This window comes from Venustampulla echinocandica, assembly GCF_003357145.1.
Source record: "Venustampulla echinocandica strain BP 5553 chromosome Unknown scaffold_7, whole genome shotgun sequence".
Lineage (NCBI taxonomy): Eukaryota > Fungi > Ascomycota > Leotiomycetes > Helotiales > Pleuroascaceae > Venustampulla > Venustampulla echinocandica.
The window spans coordinates 800914-815877 of NW_022474212.1; the positions used below are offsets into that span (position 1 = coordinate 800914).

Consider the following 14964-nt stretch of genomic DNA (forward strand, 5'->3'; position numbering starts at 1 on the left):
CCGGAAGGGATATTCTTACCCATATCTATAGAAACCCTGTGATACTTAAGCTGTTAAGTCGCAAATCAAAACCAAAATTCGGTTTGATTTCAAGATATGTGCAAGCTGCACCGGGACCTCATAGTCAACTTTTTATTTTCAATTTGACGCTGGTCCATTTTGTGTCCTGATCTTCATTACTTTAGCCGCAACCCAATCGCAATGGCTCTGGGCTCTGATTTTGCCGTCCTCTGGCGTCGCGAGTTTCATCTATATGTCTTAGCCTTTTCGTCTATATCTCAACTGACTTCGTGTTATCGTGTCCTTCTGAAATGCGCGATGGTATTTAGTTGCGAAGAATTTGAACAATTTCAGAAATACATAGTCTCCATAAAACCTCTTGTTTAATATTGGCTGTGCCAAAATTTCGGAGAGTAGTGTGTTATCATGGCGCAAACTACTGAGGAAGTTGTCAATTCCTACGAATGCTCACCTGATAAACAGCAAATGGTACATAAATTATCTATTTCTCTGGCAGGCGACACTCCATCACGAAAACATAGCAAAGAAGATATCCTGCGCAGGCATTACCAGAACTTACAGCATCTAGAGGGATGTGCAAAGGCCAGCCAAGTCAAGCAAGTAATTTTGCCATCCGCATATTCCCCATCCTCTGTGCCGCTGGATGACCTTCAAAAGGTAATGTGATAGTACTCCTTTTAGAAAATCAAGACCCCTAGCTCTCTACTAATAGAATCTAGATTTCGCTCGATGATCTAAAATTAGAAACCCATCATCGCGGCTGCTTTGTCACTGGCATGACCATCACACCACCATACCAGTTCTCAGAAACCATTACTATCATCCAAGACGAGAGTGGCAGCGTTGCTAGTCTTATACTAGGATTTCAAGATGACTCCCTGCTCAATTCCGGAGCCAGTCTGCCTCAAAATAGTACTGTGGCTATAAAAGAGCCATATGTTCAGATGAATGAGGATTCAGGCTATGTTATTCGTGTTGATCATCCTTCTGATATTGCTGTTCTTAGAGGAGATGACCCTGCGGTTTCAATGATTATGCAGTTTGTAGCTGAGAAGAAGGAAATATCTCCTATGGAGTGGAAGAAAGAAGGCGATAGGGCCTATTTGGAGAGGAAGTACTCGTCTGCAATTGAATGGTGAGTTGCTCGTTACTTTATTATTCGTACCTCTCGAAGGAAGTTGGCCTAGGTTTTATGCGTTCAACACCAAAACTGCTCTGTTTGATGTTCTAATATTTGGTGCACTAGTTATACACAAGCCATAGATGCGGGCTTAAAAGAGTGTGATCAGACTTTTGTAAATGATGCATACCGAAAACGAGCCTTTGCCAATCTCGCAGCGGAAAGCTTCCAAAACGCCAAAGCAGATATTTTATCATCCTGCCCAGAGGAAGCTGTAGATTCCAAAGCGTGCTTTACGATTGGACGAGCTGCCTACGAGCTAAGAGAATATGAGGAAAGCAAAAATTACTTTGAAAAGGCTCTTCAAGCTACGCCCAACGACGTAAAGGCAAGGAAAGAATATAATCGTGCTTTAGCCCGCATTGGAGAGCAGGAAAGTGGAAATTATGACTTCGAGAAGATGATAGCATCGGTCTCAGATCGTCATGTCCGCCTTGATCACGCAGATTTCAACAAAACCAGTGCTATTGGCCCTACTGCTTATGCCGGCCGAGGCGTCTTCACTACTCGAGACGTCCAAGCTGGAGAGATTATCCTCTGTGAAAAGGCGTTTTGCCTCCCTAACATGTATAGTGGGGATGGGCCAACTGATTCTGTTCTTTACAACTTCAACAACGGCTCGCAGACTCGCAAGTTCGCCCAGGTAGCTCTTTTCCAGCAATTAGTTCAAAAGCTATATAAAAACCCCCATCTCAATCAAAGGTTGCTGGAACTATATGCTGGGGATTATGAAAGGTCAGGAAAGGAAGGGGATATGGTAGATGGGGTTCCCATAGTGGATTCGTGAGCATCCACCTCTTCAACCCCCCGAAATGTGTTCATGATTTGCTAATACCCGCCCAAGATTTCTCATAGAAGCCATCCGTATAAAGAATTGCTTTAGCTCTCCACGCATTTCTCGCAACCTTATGAAACGCGCTCCTCCCGTACAAGAAAAAGAACTCACAAGCGCAGTCTGGACTAGAGCAGCATACACAAACCATTCATGTGTTCCCAACTGTGGCCGCGCCTTCATCGGCGATATGATCGTCGTCCGCGCCCTCCACTTTCTCCCTGCAGGCACAGAGGTGACTGACCAATACCTCTCTCCCGATGCATCATTCATGTACCGTCGCAACATGTTCCCCCAAAGCTGGGGCTTTGACTGTGCCTGTCCACTATGCTCAGCAGAGAAACGGTCCCCTGACTCGGCGCATCAAAAAAGGAGGGACCTTGCTACGAAGATCAAGACTGAGGCCACCAAAGTCCCAATATCCACAAAACTTTCCACCACAACCATAAAGCACATCGAGCGACTTACTAAAAAGCTCGAGGATCTCCATGAGCCAGGAATATATGCCACACTCCCCCGTCTTTTACTTGTTCATCCTAATATTTGGCTCATGGAAGCGCATCGAGCGAGTAAAAACCACGCGAAGACCGTCAAATATGCGTTAGAGCTTTTAAGAAATTTCGGGTTTGTGAATGCACTGGAGGTGGAGTTCCAATTTGAGAAAGGGGGGCTTGTGAACTCCGAGAGTTTTGGGGCGCTAAGGTATGCGGCGGAGGCTTTTGAGGCGCTGGGGAAACTAGAAGGAAAGGAGAAGTGTATGGATGCCGCTAGGAGGATGTATGTTGTGCTTGGAGGTTGTGATGTTGGGAGGGATGAGTTTCTGGCTAGCGGAGAGTAAGAACTAAATGGAGGACAGGTTTTGGCCTTTGAGGAAGTAATGGATGGGGTCTAGGGACTCATCTTTAGGGCGAATTTCTTGCTTGAAATTTGCAACTTGGTAAAGATCTTCAGGAAATTCTTACCAGGCCCAAAAGAGCATAAGATTATGGCTAGTTTGGATATGGACTTAAAAAGGAAATCAAACACCAAGCTGCGACCAACATGATCCACGTTAGAGCGACAAAATCTTGACAGCGTGGATTTAGGCTTGTGGTGTGACGCAATAGAGTCTATTATGTAGAAGGAATCGTGGTTCTTGTAATTTTATTGTAGGAAGAGTACCCCGATACGAACAACTTCTCCTTGGGCCATATGAATTAGTGGGATCAAACGGTATGGCTCTATTTGTCCAATGTCGCCGTATCATTGACATCCATCAGAGCATTTAGTGACTCTTGTAGAACAAATACAGGAAAGTTTCCACAGTATGTTATAATTGGAGTGTATCCAGGAAATATATCACTTGATCTACGCGACTAAGAGCATCTTTCTTATTATGCAATCAATCGGCTGGTAACCAGCACGCCTGGCTATGCTGTACAAAGTAGAGCATGTATTGGTACGAGTAAGACTAGGGTTGGAAGGATCTGAAATGATTTAAAGCGCTTGCCACATCCGCCTAGTTTTAATAGGTCTGACTCGCCTGAGTATTTCAACGTTTGCAGGAATATAATACATTAACCATGCAGCAAATCGTAACATCTCAAACAACCTTGAACCTCGTATGGCCCAAGGCCTCATGCACTGTGAGTTATAGCCAAGGGATGGGATCTAGAACCCCACGCTCTATTTGTGGCTTTGCTTTGCTCCGTAGCTAGCAGCGATATCGCCAAGAACCCTGCGAAATATTTCGCAAGTATTTGGTGGTATGATGGTTTTGTGCAAGGCCATGGTTCTTAATACCTCTCTCTAGCCATTGGAACAAATCCGCAAATTATGTGCGGGCGAGAGAGAGGAGAGAGAGGAGAGCATTCGGAGAGAATAGAACATTTTTAATAATCCACCACGGCCAGATAATGGTGAGAGGGAGAAGAGATATGTAGGTAAACCGAAGCAAAAAAGAAATATGAGAAAAGTATTACATCCCACGCTGCTCCTCAACATATTATCGCTATTGACAAATTATCTCCTAGCCCTAGGAGATATGGGATGCCATTCCTGCAGATTTTCTCCTGCCCACTGGGCTAGAACGCCAAGAATGGGGTGCTCTAGCAGTCGGGAAACCACTAAGGGACGCCACAACTGAGGTTTCTTTCCCGTCAAAACATAACATGGTGATGCCAGCCCATTGGCGACAAATAGGTAATAGTAATGACCGATTTTCATCTGCCCTTTGGTAGGTAGGTGGGATAATAATAAGATATAAAACTCTTTGCGCCCGCATGGAAATCGGATATTCCGAAAAATACCTCCACCCATAGCAAAACGAAAATGAGCCCAAATAACGCCAGTCGCGACTACGAGAAGGCTGTAACAGAAACCTCAGTGCCACAGCCACAGCCACAACCACAGCCATCACTGCCCGCAGATTTTGAGGATGGACGTGGTACTGGAGGGAATGCCAATGTTGAAGATCAAGATGTCGCGATCGCTATCGTGGGGGAGCGCAGTCAAGCAATTGACCCCGCGGCTGAAGCGCGAATTGTCCGAAAAATCGACCTTTTTTTGGTCCCTGCGATGATTGTAGGCTATGGCCTGGTGTACTATGATAAGGTGTGTGCATATTTGTGACTGCCTTCCATTCTGGTATTCGATTGGGGCGAGACTGATGAATTGAAGGCAATCCTAGGTTCAGCAGTCCTTTTTGGAATGACCACCGATCTCAACCTGTCCCAAATCGACACCCGCACAAAACCCCCCACGACCGACACCTCCCGTCTGAGCTGGGCTACGTCTATGTTCTATTTTGGAATGCTGGCCGGCTTATACCCCATGACCTTTGCGCTACAGAGGTTCAACATGGGGAGGCTCTTGGGAGGGGTGGTGTGCTTCTGGGCGCTGGTCTGTATGTTGACGGCTGCGGTGACGAGCTGGCAGGGTCTTTATGCCCAGCGTTTCTTCCTGGGGTTTGTGGAGAGCATAATCCCCACCGGATTCATGTGCATCATTAGCTCATTCTATACCCAGAGAGAGCAGTCCTTGAGACAGAGCTGGTGGTTCTCCTCGACCGGCTTGTTCACGATTATCGGTGGGGCATTGAATTACGGGTTTGGACAAATTACTGGAGGGTCACTGAAGCGTTGGCAGTACATTTACCTGTTCGCTGGAGCCCTGACGTTTATGTTCGGCCTGTGCTGCTTTGCCGTTCCAGATTCTCCTGTATCTGCATGGTTCCTCAGCAAAGAGGAGAGAGTAATCGCTACGGAGCGCCTACGATATGGTCAGACTGGTGTTCGCTGCACAAAGTTCAAGTGGTCCCAGATTCGAGAATCCTTTCTTGATATCAAAGTGTGGCTAGTAGCGTTAATGATGGCCTCAGCCTATACGGTTAATGGAGCTGTCAGCGGCTTTGGCCCCTTGATTGTTTCCACCTTCGGCTACTCCACCCTGGATTCTATCCTCTTCCAATTCCCCCTAGGCGGCATCTGCTTCATATTTATACTTTTGACTGGCTATCTCTCTTCGCGTATCCCCAACATCCGGCTTATCTTGCTCATACTCTGCTGTCTGCCAGTCATTGCCGGTTGTACTATTATATGGAAAAGTTCATGGCACCACCATGCGGCCGCACCAGTCGCGGGGTACTCTATCATTGGGACCTTCGGTGCTGTGGTCTCTCTTATCATCACAGTAGGCATGGCAAATGTTGCTGGCCAGACAAAGAAATGCTTCATGGCTGCTACTATTTTTGTAGCCTACTGTGTAGGCAATATCGTGGGACCCCAGTTGATCAAGTCACAGACTAAGTCCCGGCACTATCCTGAATTGTGGCTTGGTCTTATAATATGGTATGTATTCCAAGTTCTCTGTAAGATGATTAGAGTTTATATACTGACCCATTTAGTTACTGTATCACGATTATCGCGGCTGTTGTGTTGTATAGTGTGTTGAAGAGAGAAAACGAACGACGATCAAAGTTGGAGTTGAATGACCTTGATAGAGACAAGATGGCATTCCAAGATCTGACTGACAAGGAGAACCCGTATTTTCAGTACATGCTATGATATAGCACACTTACCAATTGGCCGGCATTGAAGCTAGCCCCTTACCATTATGTTAGACTTTTGATACCCCGGCTTGAGTAAGCAGCGAAGAGAAGCACAAGACGTTTCCGGCTATGTAGAATTAAAAACAGAAATATATTTTTGAAATCTGAACTGTTCGTCATTCAGTCCTCGGAGCCCCTCTCCTTGAGGCTCGGGCCCGTTTGCATGAGTCGGTAGTGGACTGGATCCTGCAGCGGGGATACTCATTCCTCCGATTCCCGTCCCTATTTGCATTACCAATTGCTCCAGAACGGGTCAATAACGGTCGCACACAAATAATAAAACCACTGTTTCCAAGACCCGGGAGCGCATGGCTCCTTCGGCACGGCGCTTTGTCCTAAAGCAGAATCTAGCAACGAGCCTCGGCATAACCGCCTCAAGGTTTCGCCAGCAACTTATCAACACGACAATTACTCCCTACTCGTACATGACTACGTAACCCCAAATTGTTTTATGTCTCAAGAGAGTTTTGTAATCATCCCGCTCACCATTATCATATCCTCGCTCCGTATATTATATAAAGGTCTCGAGGTTGCCTCTCGCTGCAATGAGCCAACCAATCCGTCGCCCTCACAACATCATGTCTCAATCAACTTACTCCTCCATCGTTCTTGCAAAACGCCCAAAGGGGCCTATTCTCCCCGGAGAGACGTTCACCACGAAGAGCAATCCTATGATCTCAGAAAATGACTTGAAAGATGGCCAGATTCTAGTCGAAGCTCTCTATTTGTCTCTCGACCCCGCCATGCGCGGCTGGCTTAATGGTATCTTTCCCATCGGCTCCTCCATCACCACTCAACACCCGTTCGATCACTTTCACGTGACTAATATTATCTGTAGATATCCGCTCCTACCTCCCACCCGTCCAAATCGGTGAAATCATGCGTGGAGCGGCAATCTCAAATGTCATTGCGAGCAAGTCGTCCTTGTTCCCGGTCGGCTCTCACGTCATTGCCAATATTGGATGGACCGAGCTAGCCATTGTTGACGAGAAAGATCCTGGCCTGAGTCTCGCCCAAATCCCGGAGAACGGCAGAGTGACAGACGCCCTCGGCGTCCTAGGTCTCACCGGCATGACCGCCTATTTTGGCATGCTGGAAGTAGGCCAGGTTAAGGCAGGCGACTTCGTTGTCGTGAGCGGCGCAGCAGGTGCCACAGGCAGCGTAGCATGCCAGATTGCGAAGTTGAAAGGTGCCACGGTTTTGGGTATTGCAGGAAGTGATGATAAAGTTGCGTGGTTGAAGGAGTTAGGCTGTGATGATGCACTGAATTATAAAGCTGCTGATTTCAAGACCAAGTTCAAGGAGAGCACTAAGGGCCTTATTGATGTTTTCTTTGATAACGTGGGAGGGGAGATCTTAGAGCTGGCATTGACTAGGGCGAAGCAGCATGCGAGATTTGTTATGTGCGGTGGTAAGTCTTATTTACTCGTGTCGCGAGAGAAACGCGTTGCTCGGTACTAACGCGCTGAGCAGCTATCTCGCAGTATAACTCCACCCAACCTCAGGGACCAAAGGTATAATCCCTCCCTCACTGTTGAATCTCTACGCTTCTCAGAGCCTGACCTAACAATATTACTAGAACTTCGGATATGTCATAACTATGCGGATCCGGTACGCATTTTCCCATCATAACGTCGTGGCCCACCTTTCAGTGCCACCTGATATTATTTTACTCATCTACCTAGGTAGGATAATCCGCTGACAGAAACCTCATAGACTCCAAGGCTTTATTGTCTTCGATTATCAAAAGCAATATCCCACCGCAGCTAAAGATATCGCGCAGTGGCTTGCGGAAGGCAAACTCAAGCGAAAGGAAACAATTATCAAGGGAGGCTTGGCGGCTGCCCAGCAGGGACTGGTGGACCTTTATGATGGTATCAATACTGGTATGTTAACTTATCACTACTGGTTGACGCTCCTATTGGCCCAATAATGCCGAGGGAGGCAAGCAGGAAGGAGACAAGTAACTGACGAGACATCAACTAGGCAAATTATTAGTGGAGGTGAAGGAGGACAATGGCGAAGGTGTTGGGTCGAGGCTATAGATCCCCCCATCGACTACTATCTCTCGCGGATAATATTGCATCTAAAATGTCGATCCTGTAGATGAAGAAATAAAGAATTATAACAACTACAAAAAGTAGCTGAATTATACTTTCCTTCCATAGCCGAATTCATGCGGAGGGTCTGTGCAGCAAGGTGTCTCGAGGCTAAGAGCTTCTATTTAATTCACCGCTCCTAAAGTCCATGTGACAGTTTTGTTGCACATCGCAAGGCAGAAACGTAGAGAGCTTCAAGTGTCTCAAGAGCCTCAAGCGAAGACAGTAGTTTTGTTGCATATCGCAAAACTCTTTTGAGAGAGCAGCCTTTTGAAAGAAGAGTCGTGTTTTAAGAGAGTCGTGTTTTAGAAGAGTCGTGTTTTGAGAGAAGACAGTAGTTTTATTGCATATTGCAACACAAGCTATAGAGTTTCAAGAGCTTCAAAAGAAGAGCTCAAGAGAAGAGTCAAGAGAGAAGACACTAGTTTTGTTGATATCGCAAAACTCTTTTGAGAGAACAGCCTATTGAGAGAAGAGTTCTTGAGAGACCGGGGTTCTTGAGAGAAGACAGTAGTTTTGTTGCATATGGCAAAACAAGCTATAGAGAACTCAAGAAAGACTAAGAGCCTCAACAGAAGAGCCTTTCGAGAGAAGAGTTCTTGAGGGAGAATAGTTCTTGAGAGAAGAGTTCTTGGTCTTTCTTGACTTCTTGGTCTTCTTGGTCTTCTTGAGTTCTTGAGTTCTTGAGTTCTTGAGTTCTTGAGTTCTTGAGTTCTTGAGTTCTTGAGTTCTTGAGTTCTTGAGTTCTTGAGTTCTTGANTCTTGAGTTCTTGAGTTCTTGAGTTCTTGAGTTCTTGAGTTCTTGAGTTCTTGAGTTCTTGAGTTCTTGAGTTCTTGAGTTCTTGAGTTCTTGAGAGAAGATAGTAGTTTTGTTGCATATCGTAAAACAAAGTCATAGAGAACTGCAAGAAAGACCAAGAGCCTCAAGAGAAGACAGCCGCTTTGTTGCATGTCGCAAAGCAAAGCAATAGAGAGCTTCAAGAGAGACTAAGAGCCTCAAAGAGAAGCCATTGGTTTTGTTGCATATCGCAAGACAAAGCTATAGAGAACTTCAAGAGAGACAGAGCGAGAAGCGTGCTAAGAGAAGGCGGTAAGATCTTGTGGGCAATACCTTTTACCTAAGCGTGCGAGAAGCCGAAGTCTAGACAACTTTAACTATGGGGCCGGTAGAGCTGTGGCATGAAGTGCATCTCCGTCTCTAGATATTTGTCAAAACAGCACCCATAGTTAAAAGTCTTGACAGAGTAGAGGTGTGATACTTTAATTTACAGACAAATAGGGTATATAAGCCGACCCTGCGCAAGTAGAACTGCTTATAATCAGAAGGAAGTGAGTCTCATTTCGTTCCCATCAATCATCCGTCCCAGAGTGCCCAAAGACAAGCTCTATACGTTCGTATATACAGGGTATATCTCTCCTATACATTTGATTTTCAACTCTTACAAGGGTGTTGGCCGCTTAAAGCACTCTATCTCACCGCACCACATTGCTCATCGCAGTCTCCATCCAGAGCTTCGTATAGAGCCGATGCAAAAACTCAATATGGTCCGGCATGGGCTTCGAATCGGCCTTTCCACTCCCCTTATAAAGAACGCTTTTCAACTTAAATTCCGCAACACCCTCCTCCCTCTTCACATCCACACCCATTTCGAATAACCCATCCGAGTCCCTCACTCCAGTAATTAAAGGGGAGTCGCCGCAGCGCACGACGATACTAGATGGTGTTTTGGAAACGACTTCGAAGTGGTCCGTTATTTGGGTCCCGACATCGTAGGAAGAGTTTTTGAGTTCGGTGGGCGTCCAGAGTTGGTGAGCGGTTGTGGTGGTGTTTTGGTATTTCTTCGCGAGGTATCGGCGTTGGTACGCGTAGCCTATTGTGGATTGAATCAGCATTTGGTTATTTCAACTCCTCATGTTTTGTTGTTCCCATCACGCTCCTCTCTGGCCAACATACTACGATCAAACTACGCCCATAACGAGCCAGGCGGCGGGGGAAACTAGAACGGCTATCTACCTAATCCACTCCATACACCAGCACAGAACGCCTCAACTAGCTTTCCTTCGCTCTCCTTTTCTAATAACTGCGGTTTGATATCCGATAGAGGTACCCGTCGTACGCAGAGGTCTTGTGTGCATGGATTCTTGTTTGGGTTGTTCCGAACGAAGGCTGGGGAGGAAAGAATCTCATCGTGCGGGGAGAAGGGGACGAATTTCGCTATGGGTGGAACAATTGAGTCAGCTTTTGGTTATAGATATTTGATATTGTACTTAACCGCAGATGGAATTTGTGGAATTAGTTGGAGAGAAAATACAGGATGATTGAACCGGCAGAGTACAGCATGAGAGTGGGATGTATGAGAGAGATATTTCCTTACAATTTCTGGTCCAGAATGCGAATCCTGCTGCGCTGCCGGCGCCACCGAGAACGGCGGTCTTGAAGACCTTCTTGATAATACCCATTTTTATGTCGAGGAGGAATTGGGGGATATGGGAGATACTAGAGGGGTTGGAAGGTTCAAAGGTGGTGAGACATAAATATTATAACCTTGTTATTCAGGCAGGAAAACAGGCAGTCGTACAGGCAACCGTCCTCAACAGCTCAAATATTGCTACCAAAACAGATTACACATACATATTATCCGTAATTTAGTCATCATGGCTCCAATACGGAACCCAAAGATTTGAGGGTATTCCCAAGGTTCCAGGCGTCTGTCTGTGCGACGGCATCAAATCTGGGCCACGTTTCATCCGTCCTCCTGCATGCTTCCAAAGCCCAGAGCCGATTCGACCAAATTTGTTTCCCAGACACGTTCTGAAGCCGCCGTTTATCTCATATGGTCACACTGGAAAGTATTTATGTCACCTTTTTCCGGTCTTTTAAATTTCGTCTTTCATTTCCATTCGTTTGCCTGCTTCAGTTTGCCTACCTGTGTGTTTTCTCAAATTCAAGATGCCCAAGTCCGGCGGCGTCCAGCGCCTCATTTCATTCACCTATAAACCTCTCCTTGCTGCCCTAGTCATATCCATCTTGCTTCGCTGGACAGACGATTCCAAAGATAGGAAACTACCGAACCCACATCCACATCTTAGCCGCTCTCTGGTAGTTGCCTCAACTACCTCTTCAAACCTTACATGGCTCGCGCCCGCTCTCGCAAAGTCTCACTGGACACCCAAAGTCTATGTCACCGACTCGGCCAATACCCCTCTCACTGTACCAGTCAATAAGGGGAATGAGGCGATGACCTACCTCACTTATATCATCGATAACTACGATGCCTTACCCGATATAATATTTTTCCACCACGATCACTCTCAAGACTGGCACCAGCTCTTCTCTTCAGCCTACGAACTTGCAATCTCAATCTGCTCTCCGTACAGAAATACGGATACCTTAGCCCGCGTTGCCTGCCCGGCTGCGAAAATGTAATTGAATTGAGCGGCGATGTCTCCCCACTAGAGGATTTAAGGGGTGCACAAAGAGATGTGCAGATTTCGAGTGTGTTGAGGGAATTTTATGATAGGGAGCTACCGAAGAAAATTGCAGCGCCATGTTGTGCGCAATTTGCGGTCAGTAGAGAGGCTGTTCTGGGGAGGCCTTTGAAGACATGGAACGCCCTCAGGAAATGGCTTATTGAGACGCCACTGGATTCGACGAGTAGTGGGAGGGTGTTGGAGTATACTTGGCATTTGTGGTTTGGGATGGAGCCTGTACAGTAAGTTTTCCATTTATTAGCTGTTCATATTTCCATGAATGATGAAATCATGCTGACGCTATAGCAGTTGTCCCGAAAAAGCTCAATGCCTCTGTGATGTTTTTGGCGTTGGGAATTGCTCCTAACCCTGCCATTCCGTTGCCGTCGTTTCCCTGTTCGTCTTGTATTTTACATAAAATCTATTGCTTAAACCTTGGAGTTTGGGGAGTTTGCGTTGGATAAACTGGTCGGCTATTGAAATCGAAGCGTGTAGTTACTGCATCTTGGCTATCCTGATACACTACAATCCGCTCCCAAAACCATCATGTGGCACCAAAACATTGATTCGCGTCATGCCCAATCTCGCCATGCCCAATCTCCATTGCGTGTAAGAGGTAGGGCGTGGAGGTGTTGGATTGAGATATGTAGGCGGGAACTACTCAGTGGGTGCCCGCACTTGTTGGATTAGCGGGGTGGAAATATTGTGCGAGTACAATGTATTATGAGGAAACATTATAGCACAGTTGTTCCATGAGTGGGTGGGTGAAGGATGACGGGTGATGTGTCGAAGTGCCAAGGTGAAGTGTTGGGCTGGACAATTGTATTGAATCTTACAGTTTGTCAATTATAAAATGGTTGGGTATATGTTATTGGCATTATTTAGAGCTCTGATCAACACCAGGCGCTTGAGGTAAAAGTTGAAGTACAGGCTATGGAAAAGGTATTAGGAAATCGCTAAGACGGTAAACAGTGCTATACTACAGAAATGCGCAAATTGGTATCATTTATCTCCAAACCGACATATCGTTAACTGGTTATCCAAATGTTTTTTCCTTCATTCCCAATTCATAAAGATTATGCGATATGTGATGGTTGATGACCGACAGGCTCTATTCCTTGGTAGGGCGCCGCCGGGGCCCCATTATTGTATGCCGGTTGTCCGTTGTTGTAGGCCGTTGGGGCTCCGGTATTGTAGTAGACGGGAGCATTGCTTTGATAGGCTGTAGGTGCTCCATTTTGTACGTACGCCGACGGCATTTCACTGTTGTATTTGGTGGGCTGTTGCTGGGTCATCATAGGATTCCCGGCCCGTGGGCTCAAGATGCCGATTAAAGCAATACCGAGGAAGATGGCCATGGTTGAGAGAACGGAGATAAATGAAGCCGCCCATGAGACGTTGATGTAGTCTTTGGTTCGAACTTCATCAGGGAAAGTGGCTACTGCGTCTGAAACGAGGGCGAATAGAGAGCGGAAGAAGAGTCCTGGCGCTACGACTGCGACCATGACAAGAGTTCCCTGTGATTTGGTTAGTTATGGACACACCAGGGATTCAGTTTGAGATAGTTTACCTTGGACCGCTCCTTGACAAACAAAAGTGCCGCAAACACCACAGCCATGATTGTTACGATGAAGTACAAACAATCGTAGGCCAGGTCGACATACCGCCCATTCAAATTTAGTGTGCGTGGTCTACCATAGCTCGAGCCACTTGCGATTACCCACCCGGTACCGATGGAGTAAAGGATCCACCCAGCAAACGATTGCAGGGCCAAGAGGATTGTGGATACTATGTTTATTGGAGGTAGGTGAGTTACCATTGACGACGCAGTGCTCGCATATAGCGTTCGGATGATAATAGCGAGGATCACCACTTCACCTATACGTACTGCGCCGGATTGTAAAATGTAGGCAATATAGTAGAGGCGAGTGACCACCGTCTCGGTTTCCTCAAGGGCGATGACGATAGTTGCAAGGATGTAGTAACTGGGAGAATATTAGTTTGGCTTCAGATATACTAAGTTGATCGCGTCATACCTCATCATAGAAAAAGCTGCGAAAACGTAGCCTATGGTTCGGAGACTGTCCCGTCCTCCTCTCCGGACCCATTTGAAGCGTGTAGCAAGCACGAGGCAAGCGAAAAGAACCAGCGTGGCTATAATGGCAAATGCGAAGAGGGCATTTGTTCTCGAACTCTGTTGAAGATATCAGCAAGCTGGCTGAGAGAATGGCGAGAGTTACCATCTCGAATGACCTATACATACCCGCCAGTGGAAACCATAGAGCTCCAGCTCATCGAGGCAGGCACCGCAACCGCTGCTACTGCTATAGCTTGAGCCTCCTCTCCTAGGTGCCATGTTCACTCGATATTGGATGTTCCGTCGCAAGTTGACGATTCGATCACGGAAGTTCTGAAGAGATGACTGACGCCTTCGAGATATTTGGCGGGGGGAGGCGTCGTCAATTATGAGCTGAAAAAGCCAAAACGGCACGCCCACAGCCTTGAGACATCCATCGCCGCTGCAAGGCTCCGCACAGGGCGCTACCGGTTGCTTTACACCCCGATCTTATTTTTGTATGCTTTCCTAGCATCCAGATAGGGAGTGGATTGGCTGATCGTTGTGCCAAGAGCCGCGAAGTTATTCATATCGTTAATTGCGTCCCTCAACCTTACCTTCACTGTCGCGGATTGGGGCGCTGCTCAGGATCATCGCCAATGGACGGCTGCGCTTTGGCTTGGCTTTTGCGAAAATGACCAGTGGGTGGAAATTGCAAGGACTGCGCAGCAAAAGGGCAAGGTAGCGCAAGCATCCTCTTTATATGTACGTACGGAGTACTACCTTGGTAGGCACCTAGGTGGTGTACGTCGTGTAGTATATACACGAAGTAGGGCTTTTGATTGAGGTTCAGCGTTAACGGAATAGGGGGTTATGACGCAGAAACAGGCTCTGACTGCAGGGACTTCGAACGGAGTAAAGCCGCCCCATCTGGAGAGAATTGTCGGCTGCCTGCACCGTCTCCACTTCTTGGGTTGTTTTACGAAGCATTTCGTACAATGTGAGTTTATTCCCTGTCTCATACTCCTACTAGTAAGTACCAAGTGCCACCAGGCCAATACCAATGCCGCAAGCCTCCCTTGGGCCAAGGTACCTTAGGTTGGGTAACAGCCGCCTTCACTGCCGCATCTCTTGCAAGCCTGGCTTCTGGAATCCCGCTACCCCTTTTCCTTCCTTCCCTTCCGAATAGCCCATAATTCACTTCAAGACCACTTGCTA

General features: G+C 46.8%; 6 protein-coding genes across 6 annotated transcripts; 4 read left to right on the forward strand and 2 right to left on the reverse strand.

Annotated features, from left to right (window-relative positions):
* Nucleotides 1–426: 426 nt before the first annotated feature.
* On the forward strand, nucleotides 427–2871 carry BP5553_08199 (SET protein; the record flags this gene model as incomplete). The annotated part of the gene is made up of 4 exons (XM_032016822.1): nucleotides 427–678; nucleotides 741–1156; nucleotides 1268–1984; nucleotides 2046–2871. 4 exons carry the CDS (start codon nucleotides 427–429, stop codon nucleotides 2869–2871), a joined length of 2211 nt encoding a protein of 736 aa, XP_031867113.1.
* Nucleotides 2872–4343: 1472 nt separating this feature from the next.
* On the forward strand, nucleotides 4344–6076 carry BP5553_08200 (uncharacterized protein; the record flags this gene model as incomplete). The annotated part of the gene is made up of 3 exons (XM_032016823.1): nucleotides 4344–4625; nucleotides 4692–5860; nucleotides 5917–6076. The coding sequence occupies 3 exons, from the start codon at nucleotides 4344–4346 to the stop codon at nucleotides 6074–6076; spliced, it is 1611 nt and encodes a 536-aa protein (XP_031867114.1).
* A 622-nt stretch (nucleotides 6077–6698) lies between these two features.
* On the forward strand, nucleotides 6699–8165 carry BP5553_08201 (NAD(P)-binding protein; the record flags this gene model as incomplete). Its single annotated transcript, XM_032016824.1, has 6 exons — nucleotides 6699–6882; nucleotides 6959–7531; nucleotides 7594–7634; nucleotides 7700–7731; nucleotides 7837–8006; nucleotides 8107–8165. 6 exons carry the CDS (start codon nucleotides 6699–6701, stop codon nucleotides 8163–8165), a joined length of 1059 nt encoding a protein of 352 aa, XP_031867115.1.
* A 1527-nt stretch (nucleotides 8166–9692) lies between these two features.
* BP5553_08202 (Uncharacterized protein) lies at nucleotides 9693–10679 on the reverse strand (the record flags this gene model as incomplete). Its single annotated transcript, XM_032016825.1, has 2 exons — nucleotides 9693–10090; nucleotides 10595–10679. 2 exons carry the CDS (start codon nucleotides 10677–10679, stop codon nucleotides 9693–9695), a joined length of 483 nt encoding a protein of 160 aa, XP_031867116.1.
* Nucleotides 10680–11169: 490 nt separating this feature from the next.
* On the forward strand, nucleotides 11170–11646 carry BP5553_08203 (uncharacterized protein; the record flags this gene model as incomplete). Its single annotated transcript, XM_032016826.1, has 1 exon — nucleotides 11170–11646. The coding sequence occupies one exon, from the start codon at nucleotides 11170–11172 to the stop codon at nucleotides 11644–11646; it is 477 nt and encodes a 158-aa protein (XP_031867117.1).
* A 1120-nt stretch (nucleotides 11647–12766) lies between these two features.
* Nucleotides 12767–14046, reverse strand: BP5553_08204 (uncharacterized protein; the record flags this gene model as incomplete). The annotated part of the gene is made up of 4 exons (XM_032016827.1): nucleotides 12767–13207; nucleotides 13261–13675; nucleotides 13727–13884; nucleotides 13954–14046. The coding sequence occupies 4 exons, from the start codon at nucleotides 14044–14046 to the stop codon at nucleotides 12767–12769; spliced, it is 1107 nt and encodes a 368-aa protein (XP_031867118.1).
* Nucleotides 14047–14964: the final 918 nt, after the last annotated feature.